Raw genomic sequence first — 14,709 nt, 5'->3', positions numbered from 1 at the left:
AACCAGAATTGCACATAGTTCTCATGGTATGGTAGCACAATAAAGTGATATAGAGGCAAGATGATAGTCTGTGCTTTATTCTCTATTCCTTTCCTATAATTCCTAACAGTCTGTTTGCTCTTCTGGCTCTGCCACATACTCAGCACAAGATTTCAATGTATTGTCCACAATATGAGGCTTAAATCGTTATACTGAGTAGTGACTCTTAATATGCAACCTATCATTGTGTAGTAATAATTTGAGTTATTCTTCCCTTGTGTGCCACTTTGCACTTGTCCGCATTAAAATTTAATCTAAGAATTCTGCAGTTTCTCACAGTTTGCTTGCAGTGTTAACAATTTTGAATAATTCAGTGTCCTCTGCAAATCTGACTACCTCATTCTTTCCAGTTTCCAGATCATTTATAAATATCTTATTGGAGTAACTTAATACATTTTTTATTAGCTTTTAAAGGTAACCCTTCTTCAGATCAGAAATGAGCAAATGTTGAACAAAATCAAAACATATAAGTGAAACACAAAAGCATTCCAATGACAGACTCACAGAAAGAGGGTGGGGCGGGTTAGGTGAGAAACAGGGAGTGATGGATGGGTGATAAGTGGGTGACAAAGCAGTACAATTTTATAATTTATAATGGGATAGAAAACCCAGATCTTTATGTTCTGTCTGATGGATGTCAAATTTTTCATCATTTTGACTTCAAAGGTCTTGCATTCCTGGATTGTCTTAAATTGTCCTTGTAGTATTCTCACCATAAAATAATTGATGCAGTGTTCTGGCTTAGTAAAGTGTGGTCCCACAGAGGTGACATCCTGGTTGGCATTGTGATGTTTAATATGTTGTCTATGTAGATTGATTCTTGTCTTTAGCATCTGGCCTTGTATCACCCTTCTTCACACTTTTTGCATTGATGCCCCAATGATCAGAAGCAAATGTGGGCTCTGGGGGCTATTAGCACTGTACTAGTGCACGTGTTTGCTCCGCCCCATGATCAGAGCTGGTGAGTGCGTGAAACAATGAGCTTGCTGGCTCTGACTGCAAGTAGCATGCAAATGCATGCTAAACAGGCCATTAACTATTCCTCCCTAATACTCAGCGGGCAGCATGCCAAACAAGGGTGCTTCTGCCGCAGCAAACCCTATGCCAGTTCAGAGCTGGCATTAGGGTTTGCAGAGCATTGGGAAGGAGTGGGAAGCCCTGTCCAGCATTCATCTGCAGGCTTGAAGGCCCCCCCATTCCACCCTGGACAGAAGGGCCCCCAACCCCCCTCCCCCCAGACAGAGAGGGCTAGAGGGCTGTAGCTCCCATATATGGTAGGGATGCCCTGCCCAGCGTAACCCATGATGCCATTTTGGAGGAAGCACTGGAAGGAGTAGGGAGAGCTACTCCCTCCTCCATCTTCAATGTACATGGGGGGGGGGGGAGTTCAAGGGTGCTAGTCCACCAAGGGAGGGGCTGGAGGTTCACCAGACCTCTAGCCCTCTCTGGGCTTTTTTTTTTTTACAGCCCAAACCTGTCAAACAACTTCTGTGGGAAGATTGCGCCTTGGGCACATGCCCGGCACAATCCTTCCGCAAAAGTACCCCTATGATTGGAGCTAATAGCATGTATAAATTTGCATGTTATTAGCTTCAATCATAGTGGTGTTATATCCCCGCTAATTTTACAGCACTGTTTGGAACAGCATGAGAATTTGATCATCTTATATTTTAAGCCACACTGAGCCCGCAAAGAGGTGGGAAAATGTGGGATACAAATGCAATAAAATAAATACATAAATCATCGGGGCCTGAATGTTATATATACCATTTTAGATTTGAAGATGAGAATATGTAGGATTCCCTTATGCTGAATGTTTTTCCCATATGAGTGACTGTGGGATCCTATGAAATGTGTTGACACAGTTTGCAGCTTGGTATATTGCAAGGACCTGTGATTTCTTCTTTTTGAGCTTGTATTAGGAGCTTGCTTTACACTGCTTTTTTGTTTCAAATTAGGTGGCCAGCACTGTTGGAACTGGGAATATCTCTTTCAGTAATTAATTCTCCTGGAGTAATTAGTGGCTGTAGATCTTTGATGATCTTTACTTTAGGAAATCATTGAAAACAGTATTGTTCAAGAAGGCTTATCCCTTACTATTATACGATCCAATAGACTCTAATTACATCTTATCATTCATATTTACTACTGATTAATTGTTATTCATATCCTAATTCAATACCCATCGCTGTTTAACTGATATTTTTTATTCTGCTACATTTGAAAAATTGTACTTCTTGCATTGTAACTTACTACAATATTTTTGTAAGCCACTTTGAGCCTGCTAAAAGGTGGGATACAAATGTGATAAATAAATAAATGATGATTCTCAGTTTTTCCAGCTCTGGATTGTAGTCACTACAAGGGGGATTCTCTCTCTGGTTTTCTTTTCTTTGTATTGCATTCGGTTTTATCTGAATATTCTAAAGGAAGAGGTCATATTCTTGAAGATCATTTTGGGGTTGTAGCCTTTTTGTTTGAAAGGTTCAGTCAGGATTTTTAGGTGTTTATCTCTGTCTCTTGTAAGTATGATGGTACCGTATGGCCAGACTGTGTATAACGGATATTTTTTGTACATGAAGGGTGGAACCTGGAGTTGTGGAGAAAGCTGCATCTTTCCCTAGATTCCTGTATATGGATGGGATGGGGCTTGATATACTGCTTTTCTGTGTTTACAATCAAAGTGGTTTACATATTATATACAGGTGCTTATTTTGTACCTGGGGCAATGGAGGGAACTATAAATCATTATAAACCATAACATTATATTGCTTTGTCACCCTCTTATCGGCCATCCATCTCTCCCTGTCTCTCGCCCACTCAGCTCTCCCCATTTCTCACCTAACTCACCCCACCCTCTTCCTGTGAGACTGCCATTGGAATGCTTTTGTGTTTCACTTATATATTCTGACATTTGTCAACATTTGTTCATTTCTGATCTGAAGAAGAAGGGTTACCTTTGAAAGCTAATAACAAAAAAATATATGTTGTTCAATATTATCTTATTTTATTTTCTTTGTGTTTTTACACATTTTTATTTATTACCTTTAAAAGCAGACTAACACGGCTACAACCCCACTTTACTCATTAAAAAAAAAAAAGTGCTTGTTTCAGCCAGGGCATTACACAAGAGATTAAGGGAGTCTTTCTCCTTGGTCACATGCAGTTTATTTCCACCTGCAAAACTAAACTGTTAAAATTAAAATTAAATGAGACCACAAAGATTTGTAGAATGGGGCAGCTACATTTGGAAAACACCACTGCCTCAGGTAAGTACCAGGTTCATATTATAGAGCTTATAACAGGCTTTATGAAAAGACTTTAAAAGGACTTTTGATAAATATAAGTAACCCTTTTTATTCATCAATAGTCTCCCCAGCATGAGAAAAAGTGAAGAATCTCACACCAGCATAGTTATGTTTAAATCTGTTTTAATAAAGTAACAGAACACATATCTGTCTTGGACACTAACACATTAGAATGCCTTTTCTCCAGTAAGGGTAGACATGAGGGGAGAGGGAGGGTTAACATGGAAGGCTAAGAGATTGGGGCAGACAAAGGAATATGGAAGGGAGGGAGGGAAGACAGGGGAAGGGGGAGGGAAAAGGGGGGGGGGGATAAAAGTTAAAAGATTGATGATAGTTTTATTGTATAACTGACAAATAATTGTTAATGTAACATGATAATGATTGTATCTGTTCTAAGTTGCCATCAATAAAAACTGTTGAAAACTAAAGTAACAGAACACATTAAACCACATTTCAAAATAATCATACAATCCAGCAATAAAGAAGTAATGGTTTGTCATATAAAGGCATGCAATACATTCTTTTATAAATTCTCCAGTGTATAACTGTGAACCCAGGTGTGAGGCTTTGTTTCTTACAGCTTCTCGCCTCTTAAAGTTGAGATTTATTAAAAACAATTGGTGATTGAAAGGAATTAACCACAAAGCAAAACAAGACTAATAAAGACCATATCTGATACAATTCTTCTGTTATAAGTGATTACTTATAGAACAATTAAGCACATGTAGATGGATAAATAGATCTATCTCCCCCCTTAAAGCCAGAAGGTCTTAGCTCTTAATCACCTCCTGCTAATCCAAAGGAAACCTCATACTACCCCCACCCCAATCCCACACTCACCCCACACCTACCCCTCCCTATCATTCAAATATCCTGCTCTGCCTGGCCACCTCCTTCTCATGGTATTCAGGACACCATTTATTTAATAGAAAGCTTCATCCTGTTGGAGACAAATTCTGTATATACTTTTATTTGTACAAAATGCTGTTTACATTTAGGATACATTTTTGCATCCCTGGCCTCCCAAGTTACTAGTAAATGTATCTGATTCCACAATGTGATGGGGGTTCCTGAGAGATACAAGATTGCAATATACATTTGCGACCTCTTACTAAACAATAAATGCATTCCTTTTCCTGATTGGGTAGTTTTAATATACTGTCTGTTATAAGTTATATAATGAGGAAACCACTTGGGGTTGGGTTTGTTTTTGTTTGTTTGAATCATTGTCGGCCAGTGGGCTGGTGGTTTCTTGTTCTTTTTACCAGATTGGTATATTCTTAGTACTAGATTCATGCCATTCATTTTTTCAGTGTGTATGTTTGTAAAATTGCTGTTCGCACTGCACATCAACAAACACAAAAGCACTCCTGCTGGTAGAGCCTTTTCCAAAATGCCACTGGAATGGAGCATATCCTGACCTGGATGTCTCAATTCCAATCTCTACATTGTATGTAAATTTGGTTCACCTTTCTCCTCTGTTTATTCAAACTTTAAAAAAAACTAGCAGATTGGTGAGGCAAGACTTCCTTTCCTTGTTGCCCTTGTCCCATTAAACTATGACTATCTATGTGTTCAGTAATTTTGTTCTTTCATAGTTTCTACCATTTTGTCCAGCAGGCTCACCAATCTGTAATTTTCCTGGATTACTACTTGAACCCTTATTTTACACTGATTTTCAGAGGGATGGTTGTGTCAATCTGGAATAGCAAAATTGACAGGTGCTGGTGGAATCTTATAAATGAAACAAGAAAAAAAGAAAAGAAGGAGAAAACCAGACGTCAATATCTTAATTGATTGACTCCACTTTTTTTTTTTTTATTGACATCTTATAGATGAATCAATTCATGGACATATGAGCTTTTGAGGACTTCTACCTACCTAAGAAGCAAATGCAAAAGTTCACTAGAACTTTGTACCTTTAGCAGTTTCTGTAAGTTGTGGGTAAAAATCTCTCTGTTGATTCTGTGCCTACATGGACATTTTGAAAGTTGTCCTCAATCCAAATAATTTGCAACTCTGAAGATTCAAAAACAAATTTCCTCGATCTAATAGATTAATACTGATATACATATTTATTTAATAGCATCATAACTCTTGTAGAAGTTAATCTATAAGGTTAGAACAACCCTGCACCAAAGAGTTCACTGTCTTAAGTTTGCATATGGAGAGGAGAAGTGAGTTTTTCAAGGTCACATAATGAATGTTGAACAGATGAACTGAGCAACCTTATACTGCTTGCCCATGTGAATACTGGATGAAATCTGCTTTGTATGCTCCAAGTGAAAAGATGGTATATAAATCTCTTTAAGATTAAATTAAACACATTTCTCAAGCTTTAGTAGCATGTTGGTGAAATGCTCCCTGGGTGTGTCACACTAAAATATACAGCTTTACATACTCAGCTTCTTTCTTCTAAGATCCAGGATTTGACATGTGGCAAGAGCACCCCAGTTGCTTGTTCAATAGCATTCTTAGCCCCTGTGAAACTCATTGGGGAGCTGTGCAGAGGCTGAGTGGCTTGATAAATATTATCAGGAAGCCTTAAAATGTCCCAAGAAATGAGGATACATACCGCCATATTTGGCATGACCTATCCTGGTGTATCAGTTCAAATTTGGGGAAATAGAAATAGGTGTTGCTATTACGTAATATAGGAGTTCTTTTACAAAGCTGCAGTATAACGTGGCCTGCAGTAGTGTGGGTTTGTCTTTTAAGCATGAACTGGGCCATTTTTTTTTTTTTTTTTTTTTACTGCAGCTGGGGTAAAGGCTATTTTTTAATGGTCTAGGAAATAGGCCTGCGCTAATATTAAAACTAGCATGTGCCTATTTACAGCCTGAGCCCTTACCTCCGCCCATTGATCTAGTGGGAAGGGCTCATGTGGTACCCATGCAGCACACACCAATGTGGGCACGCTGCCAGTTACCGCTGGGAATGCCCCCCATGGTAGAAGTGTATTTTCTACTGCGGGATTCAGCACATGCCGATTCCCACACCTTTGTAATAGGGCCCCATGGTGAGGTATGGTAACAAGTTTCTGGTAATCAGAATATGGTTCAAATCCTATTTTAAGATTCCTAGTCCATGCATTGTAATGTGATGATTACCCACAATGTCTGGGTTTGGCGACTTAGCTTCTTTCTACAGAAGTACAGTAGTGTCTTGTCTGCCCAACAGAAAGTTTACTACATCACATTTGTCTGATGTGTGTGTGCTGGTGCAGACAGTCCTATGAATGCCTTTGGGGTTCTGGATAGCATCCCCAATTCAGAGCTGGCTGTGCTTATCTTGAAATATGTGCTATCTTGATCTTTTTCTGCTGGGTTTTATCGAGTGTAAGACCTTTTCCAGCTGAACATCTTCTGCATGTCATAGGATGGAGAAGGATCATGTTTCTGCAGTGTGCCCCTTTGACGCCGATGCAGCATGATAGAGCTTTTACCATGTGGAAATCCATTCATTTTCTCTTCTGTGTGCAAAAACTCAGTTACTGCTCTAAAGTATTCTAGGGTCACTTCATGGCTCCATGAAATGGGGCCTTTATTCAAGAAGCCACAGTGACCCCCATGTTGGCTCAGGAGAAGAAAGAAATAGGGATTGGTTTTGAAAAGTTCTGTGGGTAGGGTGGTTTCAGGAGGTCCCCGTAAGGGGTCATCTGCACTGCAAATACATAAAACAGGGACAGCAACTTCATCCACATCACAGAGTGGATCATTCTTCTCCCAGTATGCATCCCAGCTGGTGGTATTTTTCCTCGTAAAGCAGAAGAGTACCTCCTCAAGCTCTTGAAGAGATCTGCTTTTGAAAACCTTCTTCATTGAAACTACGTCTTCTAAGGCTGTGGTGTACCTAAAAGGGACAAGAGAAAGAAAAGTCTTATGTCATGCAGTACACTTGGGAGTCCTGTTCTAAATTGTATTATTGCAAGTAAAGAATTAATAATTTCTTAGGAGATGCAGGAAATGATGTCAAGACAATATAGAGGAGTTCATGTATAATAGGGATGGAATTTGATATACTTCCTTTCTGTGGTTACAATCAAAGCAGTTATATACAGATACTTACTTCGTACCTGGAGCAACAGTGGGTTAAGTGACTTGCCCAAAGTCACAAAGAGCTGCAGTGGGAATTTAACCCAGTTCCTCTGGCTCTCAGGCTACTGCTCTAACCATTAGGCTACTTTTCCACTCTACCTTCTTCAAGTAAGTTACTAAAGCAAGATGACAATATCGAAATATAGGTAGTGAAAATGTTGGTATTTGCAATTCTCACCAATTTCTTTACAGATAAACTTCAAATGTGAAATAGGAGTGATAAAACTTGCTAAAGACCATAAAGGTATAACTTAACGATGATCAAAATGTTTGTTTATTTTTGTTGCATTTGTACCCTGCGCTTTCCCACTCATGGCAGGCTCAATTAGGCTTACATATTGTATACAGGTACTTATTTGTACCTGGGGCAAAGGAGGGTTAAGTGACTTGCCCAGAGTCACAAGGAGCTGCCTGTGCCTGAAGTGGGAATCGAACTCAGTTCCCCAGGACCAAAGTCCACCACCCTAACCACTAGGCCACTACATTTTGTCCTTTAGGTACTGCCTGCTATTCTACTGCAGAGACTCCTCACCCTGCATCTCTGCACCACTCTACAAATCCTACCCCACCACATTCCCTATTGTTCAAGTACACAAACCACACAGCCATCTTAGTCAGTGCACCTGTCCTGGAGTACACCCTGCTGTTCTAGTACTGATATCTCCCAAGCCCCCCCCCCCCCCCCCATAGCTCTGCAAATCCACTTCATTCCAGCCCTGCAGCATCCACTGCTCACATACAGTTCTGACAAGATATCTTGGAATTCCCCTGCTCTTCCAATACACCACCACCTTTATCAATGGTGTTAATGTACAGGTGGTGAGCCTTTTTCAAATGAAAGAAACCTCTGGAATGAGAGGGTATAAGATGAAGTTAAGAGGAAATAGGCTTAGAACGAATCTGAGGAAATACTCTTTCACAGGAAGGGTGGTGGATGCGTGGAATGGACTACAGGTGGAGGTCGTGGAGACAAAGACTGTCAGAGTTTAAGAAGGTGTGGGATAGACATGTGGAATCTCTTAGGAAAAGGAGGAGTTAGTGATTACTGAGTATGGACAGACTGGTTGGGCCATATGGCCCTTATCTGCCATCATGTTTCTAATGCACCTCGGTCCTGCTCTGTTCCTCAGCTTCTACATACAACTTTAGTCAATGCATCTCAGTTTTACCCTGGGCAAGGAAGACCTCTCATGCTTAGCTGTATGATGGTTTTCTCATATAGACAATTGCATGCTTGCGTAAGCAATTAGGTTGAGGGACAATCAAGTTTGTTTCATGTAGAATGTAATCCTCCAGGGCCAAAACACTTTGGGGATGATTCAGTAAAATGCACTAGGTTTTGTGCACATTATGAGTTTTGCTCATTTGCTAACTGTATGCAAAGCCTCAGGTAGACATTAACACACAGCTCATTTAAATCCCCTGGTAATGAAGATATTGGCTATTCAGCGCAGAAAGAGAGAAGTGAACAGAAGACCAGACAGCTTAGCACAGGGTTTCTTTCTTTTTACTGCTGGGATATTAACACAAGATCTAAGGAGGAATTTATTTTTATTTTTTTATTTATTTGTTTGTTGCATTTGTATCCCACATTTTCCCACCCATTTGCAGGCTCAATGTGGCTTACAATTTATCGTTATTGTTAGATGATAGATTGGAAGATAACAATTAGTGTTGCATAGAGAACATGGTTGACATAATAGAAATTAAACAATTGAATTAATCAAGAAATTAAATCAGCAGATATAAGAGAAAAACAGTTCTGATTATAGGTAAAGTGGAGATGTGTTGCATTTGCTGATCTTTGTGGTATGCCTTGTTGAAGAGGTGGGTCTTCAGCGATTTACGAAAGTTGGTTAGTTCATAAATAGTTTTTAAATTGAGCGGCAGTGCGTTCCATAACTGTGTGCTCAGGTAAGAAAAGTTTGACGCATGCGTTAGTTTGTATTTTAGACCTTTACAGCTGGGGAAGTGAAGATTAAGGAATGTGCGGGATGATCTTTTAGCGTTCCTGGGTGGTAAGTCTACCAGGTCTGACATGTAGGCTGGGGCATCTCCGTGAATGATTTTATGAACTAGAGAGCATACTTGAACGCGATACGTTCTTTAAGTGGAAGCCAGTGTAACTTTTCCCTTAGGGGTTTAGCACTTTCATATTTTGTTTTTCCAAATATGAGTCTGGCTGCAGTGTTCTGGGCAGTTTGGAGTTTCTTGATTTGCTCTTTACAGCCTGCGTAGAGTGCATTGCAGTAATCTAGGTGACTGAGCACTATTGACTGTACCAGGTTGCGAAAGATAGTCCTTGGGAAGAAAGGTCTTACCCTTTTTAGTTTCCACATCGAATGGAACATCTTCTTGGTTGTATTTTTCGCATGATTTTCAAGTGTGAGATTTCGATCAATGGTAACTCCAAGAATTTTCAGGGTGTCTGAGACAGGAAGGGACAAGTTTGGTGTGTTTATGGTGGTGAATTTGCTCTTGTGTTGTGAGGTTAGTATAAGACATTGTGTTTTTTCTGCATTAAGTTTCAACTGGAATGCATCTGCCCAAGAATGCATGATATGGAAGTTTTGGATAATGTCGTTAGTGATGTCCTTTAAATCGTGTTTGAACAGGATGTAAATCGTTACGTCATCTGTGTATATGTATGGATTGAGGTTTTGATTGGCTAATAATTTGGCTAAGGGTGTCACCATTAGGTTGAAGAGAGTCGGCGAGAGAGGGGATCCTTGAGGGACTCCACATTCAGGTATCCATATAGCTGATGTAGTCGAGTTAGATATCACTTGGTATGATCTTGTGGTCAGGAAGCCTTTAAACCAATTAAGAACATTTCCACCGATTCCGAAGTATTCTAGGATGTGTAGTAATATTCCGTGATCAACCATGTTGAAAACACTGGATATGTCAAATTGTAGAAGAAGTATGTTATTGCCAGTTGCGATCGCTTGTTTAAATTTAGTCAGGAGAGTAACCAGTACTGTTTCAGTGCTTTCAGTGCTGTGGTTAGACCGAAATCCTGATTGGGAGTTGTGAAATATTGAAAATTTATTTAAGTAGTTGGTGAATTGTTTGATCACCATACCTTCCGTTAGTTTGGTTGTCAGAGGAATAGCTGCTACTGGGCGGTAGTTGGTTAAGTCGCTTGTTCTTTTCTTTGCATCTTTAGGTATAGGGGTGTGAGTAGGATCTTTCCTTTATCCTTTGGGAAGAGTCTGTTTTGTAGCATATAGTTCACGTGTTTCGTGAGGTCTGATATGAATTGTTGAGGGGCAGAGTTTATAAGGTGGTTAGGACATATGTCTAATTTGCAGTGGGACTTGGCGAACCTTTTGAGCGCTTGGGAGATGGTGTCGTCCGATAGTGTGTCAAAGTTGGTCCAGGGTTAGCCTGTTCTTCTGTGCTAGTGAGGATTTTATGCCTGCTTCTGTTTACCTGGAGCATACTGGATCCATAACTTGTTCTGCCTTTGTTGATGAGGAGGCTTGGGGGTGGGAAATGCTGAGCTGTTGTGTATTGGCACTAGAGTTGCCACTCTGCAAAAGCAACAGCATTGCAAAAACTGTTGTATGAGCAGAATAGCATGAGTAAGAACAAAGAGTGTGAATGTGTGTGTGGGTGATTGGGGGGGGGGGGGGGGGAGGTTGATTCTTAGTAAACATTATATAATCTCTCCATACAGATGGGACTGATAGTTCATATCGATCTCTTAGATCATGTGACTTGTGGAGTCACAACAGAGAAACTCAACTGAAAGGTTTAAACAAAGTATATTTCTGAAGATGAATGGTGATTTGGTTTTTTTGTATTTTTTTTTTTTTTTTTTACTCTTGACACAGGTGTATGCCAAAAACATGGCCATGTTGGGTTTTATATGGTTACAATATTTATTAATAAATACTTTTATCCCTTAGGTTTTTTATTTTTGGATGAGTGTACACTCTTTGTTCCTATTTTTGCACCAAGTTTTCAAGTTGTTCATTAAGGGTTTCTACCCCACCCATCAAGCAAGATGCAAGATGTAGCTAAGATGCAACAGTTAGGGGCAAGGATGAGGAATCGGAAGGGGGTGAGCGGACAGAGAGAGAAGAGAGAGGGTCGAACTACAATTGTCAATAGGAAAATGAGTACGTGGGGGGGGGGGGGGGGGGGGGAGGGAATCCATATAAGGAGAAAAAAATGTGCAAGTCAGGCTTCTATCTTGCATACTCACAGCAGGAAGAATATTAGCCTTAGGCGTCAGAGAAAAGAAAAGTTTTGAGTTCCAATTTAAATTGTTGGCGAGAAGAACATAGTCTACGATTATGCAGTTGTCTATTCCAGAGTTCTGGACCTTGTACAGTGAAAATGGAGTGTCAAGTGCCTGCATGGGTAAATGTCTGGAAGGAGGTGACTACCAGAAGGTTTTATTGTAATGATCTGAACAATCTGGAAAGACAACAAGGGGTCAAATGGTGAGAGAGGAATAGGGGTTCTCTGGAGTTACAAATCTTGAAGATGAGGAACAAAAGTAATATGGTGTGACAGTGGTAGCCAATGTGCAGATCTGAGGAGTGGGGTTACGTGAAGGTATTTCCTGCTTTTTGTGATAAGTTTAATGGCTGTAGTTTAAATGATCTGGAGTTGATGAAGGTCTTTTGCTTTGCTACCTAGTCCAGTTGGCTTATGATCAGGGAATGAATAATAGCATTAATGGCAGGTGATGCTCAAAGCCAGAAGCTGAAGCTGATCACAGATGGGCCCACAACACAACAGTAACGCAAAAAAATGAGCTAAGTGATGCTTGAAGCAAATGATATTTAAATTTTATGCATGGTTAAATTGTACTATTAAACAGGAAGTGGAGGGAGGAATTTGCCTGACACCTGTGCACAATGGGTTTGCGGTAAGTACTGCTCTTGTGCTCATGCTCAGACAAAGACGGAAGTGACAGCACATAGCAGTACTTTTTCTTCAGTGCCTAAGCATGAGCCTCACAAACATTACTATCACATGGAAACTTTTGCAGCGTTCATATTTAGGCGCAGAAGAACAGGCACGGATGTGTGCTTTCACTTTCGGTTTTGCTGTGACATACACACGTTTGTTCTTTCTTGGCTGTCTTTGAACTGCCAGTTTTGTCTTCTTTAACAAGTGGAAGGAGGTTCCTGCAAATTTTAATGTGAAAAAGTTGCAAGAAATTCTCTCCTCAAAGCCGTCTATGCTGTCCTTGAGCTGCTGATAATTTCTTTGGTGTTATGGGCCATAATTTCCTTCTGTGCATTGCATTGCATTGCTTTCATTCATTCCTGCATTGCGAATGAATACTTACTGATCTTGTTACCATCCATTTTAATACATTTCAGTACTATTTGTGGCACACAAGTTAAACCTCATGCTTGAGCTCTCTGAGCACTTGGTGCAAAATAAGATATGCGCAAACCCAGCGTTAATCACATGTTAATGCTGGGGTGGTAGCTGTGAGCCAGGGGCGTTGCCAGACAACAGATTTTGGGTGGACCTAGGCAAGAAGTGGGGTGTTCTCCATCCCCCTCCCAACCACAACCCAAAAAATATCTCAGCTGGTGGGAAAACGCTTCTTTCTACCTTGGCAGTCTGCAGCAGGCATGCGCTAAAAACCGAGCATACGCAGGTGCTGGTATAATGGAGAGTAGCGTTTTCATTACCATCAGGGGGGGAAGTCTTCAGCTGGCCAAGCTTGGGAGCCCCACCAGCTACTGTTAAATGTGTGCTACTGTTGGGTGGGCCTGAGCCCTGAGTGCCAGGCCCACCTGTGGCTACACCACTGCTGTGAGCATTGGCCCCTCTGTCTTTAATTCTTATGCAGAATAGCATTCCAGCACAAGCGTGGATCCACAGACTGTCTGCAGCTCCAGGCACCAATAATTTTCTTGCCAACTATGGCTGCCACTAGCACACATGTGCCTACGCAATGCATCTGACACACTATCTCATGTTAACGCACAGCTTATTACCATACAATTTGCTTACTGCATTGCAGAGAACATTTATTGTTCTGCATTGGCTCCTTTCTATTTAACCTCATGTCTCCATCCTCCCTGCAGTCTTTGATAAGCAACCCACATACCTGCTGAGACTCATCTTTTGATACAGCAGGAAACTCCACTCATAGAGCCAAGGCAGCCCCACCTCAAACCACTCTTGGCAGCGAAACACAGGGGAGATGCAGCCAGCAGCAGTCAGGTAGCTGGAGGAACCACATTCCCCCAGGTAGGACAGCAGAGAGCCTGAGCCTATCCCCTCACTCACAGCAAAAAGGTGGGAGGAAGGATGTCGGAACTGGATGTAAGTCACTGCCTCCTTTAGATCTGCTGGATCCCCAAATTGCGGTAGCTTCAGGGTGGTGAGAGGGCAGCCATTCTGCCCCCTCCTGTTGAAGATGACAGGGTAAAATCCTTGTTCTAGAGCTAACAGACACAACTGGTGCACATTCCTGGTGAGCCATCCATGGGGGTTGGGAATAATGAGCAGTACTGGTGCAGAGCTGGCGGTGCTAGTGCCTCCTCTGCTTTTTACAGCCTTCCACGGACCCACTACCCAGTCCAATGCAACGATGCCACCATCAAGGAGTTGCAAGTGGTCCCGGGCAAACTCCAGCTTCCTGTCAGCTGGGAGCATGTACTGGATCAGAGTCTGAACATGAGGCCAGCTTCTCCAGAACCAGCCTCCTCTATCCAGATCCAAGAATCTCTGGAAAACTCTCAGCAAGCAGTTGGCAAGGGCAGAGGATTTGCAGATCAGCTGGCAGCCACTGGGGAAGTCTTTCCATGCTGGAATAAATACATCTTTGTCATCTTCCTCCTCTCCACTGCCTCCCTCCGCTTTCCATCTCTGGGGCAGTAACTTTGCAATGTAATTTTTGTCCCACAGTAACAGTTTTGCCAATAAACCCAAAAAAGCTAATGAAAGAATCCAAGCAGAGAGGCCCCAAAAGCACATTGCAGCTCCCTTGTTGGAACATGTAGAAACTAAATGCCACACTTCTGGCTTAGTTCCCCAATGCTGTGCATTTATCAACACAATCTTTATTTTTTTCTTGCTCTGTCACTTAGCAAATAATTTATTTGTTTAAAGGCTCAGCTTCTTGTTGATTGGTTGTGAGGTTTAGAAAAGGTTTTAACTCTCTCTCTACCAAAATGTTTGTAAAGTAATGATAAGCAAAGCAGCAGGAAGAGGCAGCCTGGGTCAGAGATTCCTTTTAATTTAGGGACATATTTTGACTATTTCTTCATTCCTAGTTTCCC

The 14,709-nt window shown here is 41.1% G+C and overlaps 1 protein-coding gene across 1 annotated transcript; it reads right to left on the bottom strand.

Moving 5' to 3' along the window:
* Positions 1-6,178: 6,178 nt before the first annotated feature.
* On the bottom strand, positions 6,179-14,470 carry ABHD15 (abhydrolase domain containing 15). The gene is made up of 2 exons (XM_030185613.1): positions 13,533-14,470; positions 6,179-7,199 (listed from the first exon to the last, which is right to left on the bottom strand). The coding sequence occupies exons 1-2, from the start codon at positions 14,402-14,404 to the stop codon at positions 6,677-6,679; spliced, it is 1,395 nt and encodes a 464-aa protein (XP_030041473.1). The 5' UTR covers positions 14,405-14,470; the 3' UTR covers positions 6,179-6,676.
* Between the last annotated feature and the right edge of the window lie 239 nt (positions 14,471-14,709).

This window comes from Microcaecilia unicolor, chromosome 13 (assembly GCF_901765095.1).
Source record: "Microcaecilia unicolor chromosome 13, aMicUni1.1, whole genome shotgun sequence".
Taxonomy (NCBI): Eukaryota; Metazoa; Chordata; class Amphibia; order Gymnophiona; family Siphonopidae; genus Microcaecilia; species Microcaecilia unicolor.
Note: the sequence above shows the minus strand (reverse complement) of the source record. Positions and strands in the feature narration are given on the sequence as shown.

Bases quoted from the DNA above. Each gene is read 5' to 3' on its own strand.
- ABHD15 (XM_030185613.1), bottom strand. From the start codon at position 14,404: ATGTGCTTTTGGGGCCTCTCTGCTTGGATTCTTTCATTAGCTTTTTTG. The intron at 7,200-13,532 runs GTATGTGGGTTG...TGTCCCTTTTAG, and splicing joins CAAAAGATGAGTCTCAGCAG to GTACACCACAGCCTTAGAAG.